We start from the raw sequence: 6,000 nt of genomic DNA, 5'->3' as shown, positions 1-6,000 counted from the left end.
ACTCCCTCTTTCCTGAAGTCTGTTAAAACAAAGAACATTTCTAGTAAGCACTTAAAAGGTACTAGGCACTACCTTTTTTTTTTTTTTTTAATTTATTCTCAAGTTAACATACAGTGTAGTCTTGGCTTCAGGAGAAGATTCCAGTAATTCATTACTTACACATAACACCCAGTGCTCATGCCAACATAGGCACTACCTTCCTAACTTGATCCTCCCTTCTGTCTGTTAAGGTGGGTGTTATTACTCCCATTTTATGGGTGAGGAAACCGAGGTTCAGAGGGGTACAGTCACAGGGTGAGGAAAGGTAGTCAGGATTTAGACCAAGTCTGTCTGAGCCCAAAGGTGGTCTTTTTAGTGTTCCACTGAGTTAGTGATTTGAACCAAAAAACCCAGGGCCTTGGTCTCCCTCTCTCCCTCTCCATTTGAAGGACCAGTCCATTTTTCTTAAAAAGGGTGGGGGAGGGGATGCCTGGGTAGCTCAGTCAGTTTAGCATTCCACTCTAGATCTCAGCTCAGGTCTGGATCTCAGGGTCATGAATTGGAGCCCCGCATCAAGCGCTATGTTGGGCTCCTTGTTGGGCCTGAAGCCTACTTTAAAAAAAAAAAGACCAGCCCATTACAGGAGAGGGGCCTTTTGGGTCTCAGAAATAGAGCATATTTCGGGTATGATGTTGCTGGTGGGCTCACAAGCTGTGTTTGGTGAGAGAGCTATGTTGCCCCTTCTCACACTCCCTTACTTTCCTTGCTTGACTCTTAGGGAGATGGCTTCCTCAGGAATCTATAAGCTGAATAACGGGAAGCCTTATTTAAACAACTGCTTTCCAGCCAAAAATCTCCTTCGGATGCCAGAAGAAGGTCAGGTGACTTCTCTAATTGATACTTGGGCTTCAATTGACACCTTTCTCCTACTTCAGAGTGACTCTCATATCGACTCCTTTCTTTCCAACCCAATTTACTCCTCTCCCCTGCTCTACCCAACCTCATCCCTTCCCATCCATTTTCTCTCTGAATTCTCAGGGAGCTTTCTAAGTGCACTTCTAACCATAGTGTTCCCTTCTGTTCGGTTACTTCTCATTGCTGGCTTCTTTACCTGATATTCTGTATTCAGAGTCTAACCTTCCCTTATCCTTTGCTACAACCCCATTCCTTTACATATGCCCTATTCTGTAGTGTTTTCTTTTCACATAGCTTGTTTTATTTGCCCAGAATGTTCCAGCTATCATTCTAGTTTTCCAGACTTTTTCCCATCCCATAAGACCCAGCTCTTCCAGTAAGCTGTGTCTAGTTACTCCAGCCCTCAGTGACCATCCTCTCTTATGAGTGTCTTCTTCTCTGTGTTTATTATTTGTTGAGTAATCATATTCTGCCAAGCTCCTAAATAAAATGGCTAAATAAAATGACTCTGCTAAGTAGTTTTTCACACATTCATCTAGTTAAAAACTCCCATGGGGCAGGGACTCCTCATAACACTGAGCAGAGCCCTACGGATGCAACACTGCCAAGAAGCAGGAGTTGACTAGATTGAATTTGTTACTTTGAAAGGGTAGAGCAAGGGGGAAGTACTCCTTGTTTACTCCAGATGAAATGACTTGCTAGTTATTCTGTATGTGGAATACTGGAAGAACTTTCTCCTCCAATCCATCCTCCCCACTTCTCTAGAGTGATTTCTTTTTTCATGTAGAGACCTTCTTTGGCCACCTACAAACCCTCCTGTGGGGCTCTCAGTATGAGCTCATAATTTTATACCCACACCCCCTTACACACACAGAGAGATAGAGAAATAAATATAGCCATGTGCATCTGCATGTGTTAGTACATGTATGTATATTTCCTAGGCTACTGAGAGCAGTGACACCTCAGTTGCAAAGAGTATACCTGCTGCCTAGATCTTGGTTTCTGAATATGATTCTCCAGTAAAAGAGCCGGGGCTCCTCAGAGAAAACATTGTTTCCAGGGCTGGGGCCAGAAAAATACAAATTGTACCTGGAACATTGTATAGTAATAGAAAGTACAGAAGTGCTCAGAAAAATGAGGAGGGCGTATAAGAAGGACATAGGAGCTAACCTGAAGAAGCTCCCAGTGGCCAAAGCTGGGACAACCTAAACAACAAAATAAATAAAGGTAGAATTGGGTTGTAAATAAATATGCATGAGCCCATACTGATAAAAATAAATATTTGAATATTTAAATAAGTGTAGGAAAAGGAACAACTCTTCCTACAGTAGAATTTCAGTTAATGTATGAAGAAGGAATGAAGGAAATAGAAAATCACTGTTAAAACATCACAATAATACTTTTTACAGATAAGAAGCTTCTATGGTTGTGTATCAGGATTCTCTAGAGAAATAGAACCAATAGGATATGTATTTATATCCTACTCATTCTGTTTCCGTATACATATGTGTATTATGGAATTGGCTTATGAAATTATGCTGGCATAATTATGAATAATATGCTGGCAAGACTGAAATCTGTAGGGAAGATCTGATGCTGAGGTCTTAAGGCAACAGTTTTTCCTCCTTTGGAAAACCTCAGGTTTTGCTTTTAAGTTTTTTCAACTGATTGAGTGAGGCCCATGTACATTATTGAGGATAGTCTCCTTTACTTAAAGTCAACTGATTGCAGATGTTAGCCACATCTACAAAATACGTTCACAGCAACACCTAGATTAGTGTTTGATTGAATAACTGTTTACCATAGCCTAGCCAATTGACATATAAAATCAACCATCACAGATACTAGAATTAGTGGGTCAAAGTATGGTGAGGAACAGGACATTTGTATAGTCTCAAGGTATCTTTATTAATTACAAAGTGAAAAATAATAACTTCTCAGTAGGGAAGTTGGAACCAACACCCTAATCAAGTGATCAAAATTAACATCACCAGTAATCAGATATATTGATATCATCTGTCATCTGATATCATGCACTGAGAAGGGCACAGCATCACTTCTGTGCTAGTTTTGCCAAAGCACAGAACCTTAGTCTAATTATAGGAAAGCATACAACAAATTCAAATTGAGGGACATTCTATAAAATAATTGACCAGTCCTCTTCAAAAGTGTCAAGATCACATAAGAAAAAAAGAAAGACTGAAGAAGTGTCACAGATTGGGAGATTCTAAGGAGACATGACAACTAAATGAAATGTGAGATACCCTGGAAACAGAAAGGGGACATTAGTGAGAAAACTGGCAAAATTCAAAGGAGGCTTTGGATTAGTTACTGATGTACCAGTGTTAATTTTTTGCCTTCAATCATTATGATTATTTAAGGTGTTAACATTGGGGGAACTAGGTGAAACCTGTAGAGAAACTATTATTTTCACAACTTTTCTAGAAGTCTTATGTCATCTCAAAATGAAAAAACACAGTGGGGGGAACATTCCCATGGATACTCTTTGTGCTAAAAGTCTACCCCTTTAAAACTCAAGCTTCTTGGGATACCTGGGTGGTTCAGTTAGTTAAGCGTCCTACTAGGTCATAATCTCCCAGTTCATGAGATCGAGCCCCCTGTCAGTCTCTGTAGTGTCAGAAAGATTCTCTCGCTTGCTGTCTCATAAAGAACAAACAAACAAACAAAAATCAAAAAACCAATCTCCTTATTCTGATCCTCCAGACCTTTTCTGATCTGAGTCTGCTGACCTCCTTAGCCTCATCTCTTTTCCCTCATGTTCATCTTCTACACAGTCTGAGCCTTACTTTCTGGTCATGTTGGGAATTTGGGCACTAACTCACACTGGAGTGTCTGGGAGGGCTATTAGAATAGGACAAAGGTCTATGCCCCAGATGGGGACAACCCTGAGAAATGGATTATCTGGAATGTCAGGCCCAGAGTGGGAGTGGGAGATGGTTCATGGCAGACATAGGGCAGGAGCTGCCTCCAAGAGGCAGGTTGAGTCAGGGCAAGCCCCTGAAGCAGGATAGTGGACTATGAGGACAGGGAGTCAATGCTCAGAGGCACTGAGCTGATTCCCACAGCTCTGTGCTGTTCTTCTGCGTGCTCCTGATCTTTTTTGCTTCTGGGTACTTCTTGTGCTCTTCCCTCTGCCCAGGATACCTGTCTTTTCCATTGCCATCTAGTCAACCTTAAACTTACTAGATCTAGCTTTGCCTAGGCTGGTAGCTCCCCTTTCAGTGCTTTTACAGTACCCCTTCTATTATTAAGCTCTTTGAGTCAGGGCCTCTGTCTTACTCATCTCCACAGCCCTAGCTCCTAGCACAATGTTGATGCTCAGAAAAGGTCTGGATGAGTAATTGTGGGTAGGGGCTATGGCTCAGCATTCATTCAGCCATACTCACAATATGGGAAATTCTACGTAGGCCTTGGGAATACTGTGACAAATCAAAGTCTCTGCAGGGCAAAGCAGACAAAAAACAAGCAAACAAAATAATTACAGATTGCAATGAATGCCTTGGAACAAATAAACTGATGTAGGAGGGCACAGATTCTAGAGTGTTGTCATGATTTGTTAGGTGAACTTACTAGTAAACCTCATATTCTTTTTTGCTTACACAAATTTTTGAGTTCTTAACACAGTAAAATGTATTGAGTTTTTTTTAAGTGCCAACTGTCCTATCATTTTCTTTTGGCACGGAGTCCAATGCAGGGCTTAAACTCACAACCCTGAGATCAGGGCCTAAGCTGAGATCAAGAGTTGAACACGTTAACTGACTGAGCCATCAGGCACCCCAGAACTGTCATCTTCTTATCCTGAGCTCCTAATACAACCTTTCCCCTATAATAATGGGATCCAAGATAAAGTCCAGCAAAATGGAGGCTGATGAGTTGACTCCACTCATTAAGCTCTAGCCAAGAGATGAGAGATGGGAGAGTAGCCAGTGTAAGAAAGAATAATCAAGTCTGCTGAGGAGAGTCAGAGAAAGCTTTGTAAAACAGGAAATACTTGATCTGGGGTCTTAAAAGGAAAATTAGCATTTAGAGACAAAAGTGTGGAGGAAGGAATTGAGGAGGTCATTCCACCTCTTTGAGTCTTAGCCTTTTCATCTGTAAAACGGGGACAGTAACATGTCTTTCAGTGGGGTTTGGGGCCAATTAAATGAGGTGGGTATGCAGACACACCTCACCAGCAGCAGCACAGTATCTGGTGCATATCAGGTAATGTGGAGCTATTTTTGGTTTTGGTATTACAGGTAAATACTCTGTAAGCACACTAGTTGTAGCTTTTAGGGGAGTTTGCTTCTTCTCATTTTTCTGATCTTCTCAACAGGCCGAGGACACTGGTTAGTGGCTCGGAAATGTAACCTCAAGAAGCAGCCCAAGAATGTGCTTGAGGCACCAGCTGAAGGTCAGGAAAGCCAGAAGAAGATTTCTTTTGAGGTCAAGGGGAAGAAAGGGTCTCTACATGAAAAACAAGAGGATGTTCCTGGACACATACTGGACCAGGCTTTTCTGGTGAGAGTGAATATATCCTGGAGTGGCTGGCAGCATCAGCTGATGACTGTCTTGATGGGAGACAAGGACTTGCCCTGTTCCACTCTGGTACAACTACCCCCAACCCACCCCAAACTATTAGAGTGATCTTGGCTGAGTACAGTCAGGATGATGAAGGGACCCAAAGCTTTCTTTACATGTAAGCTTTCTTTATATCCACCTTGTGAGATAGGTATTATTGTCCCTATTATGTTGTTGCCAGTGTGCAGATGGGAAAACTGAGACCCCAAGAGGTAATATGCCTTGGCCATGGTCCCATAGCTAATAATTAGAACTCTGGTCTATTCATTATTAGAACTACTCAGGATGAGAACTCTGGTCTACTGACTCCAAAGCCTGTGCCTTTATAATATATCAGGTAAAAACTCAATTTAATTGAGTTAGAAAGGCAAAGGAGTAGGTCAGGGGAACAGTAAATTGAAAATCCTATTCCCGTACCTGGTAGAGGGTGGAGATTCCCGTTTTCCAGGAATGGGGGGACTGGGGAAATTCCACACTCCACAGACTTTGTCCTTTGGGTTTAGTATCTCACTGAAGTCTAGGGGA

The 6,000-nt window shown here is 41.8% G+C and overlaps 1 protein-coding gene across 18 annotated transcripts in view; it reads left to right on the top strand.

Moving 5' to 3' along the window:
• XRRA1 (X-ray radiation resistance associated 1) overlaps positions 1-6,000 on the top strand; it is a 61,685-nt gene that overhangs the window by 5,343 nt on the left and 50,342 nt on the right. For 12 of the 18 annotated variants that reach the window (XM_027039819.2, XM_053203688.1, XM_053203687.1 and 9 more), the window contains 2 exons: positions 758-855; positions 5,231-5,415. In XM_027039819.2, the coding sequence (XP_026895620.1) occupies positions 762-855; positions 5,231-5,415 (279 nt within the window). In that variant the 5' untranslated portion in view covers positions 758-761. Of the gene's footprint in view, positions 1-757; positions 856-5,230; positions 5,416-6,000 lie in introns of those variants that run through there. The other 6 variants (XM_053203684.1, XM_053203680.1, XM_053203689.1 and 3 more) reach the window with 4 other exon arrangements.

This window comes from Acinonyx jubatus, chromosome D1 (genome assembly GCF_027475565.1).
Source record: "Acinonyx jubatus isolate Ajub_Pintada_27869175 chromosome D1, VMU_Ajub_asm_v1.0, whole genome shotgun sequence".
Classification (NCBI taxonomy): Eukaryota; Metazoa; Chordata; class Mammalia; order Carnivora; family Felidae; genus Acinonyx; species Acinonyx jubatus.
The sequence above is the reverse complement of the archived record's forward strand: the minus strand, read 5'-3'. Positions and strand labels throughout refer to the sequence as shown.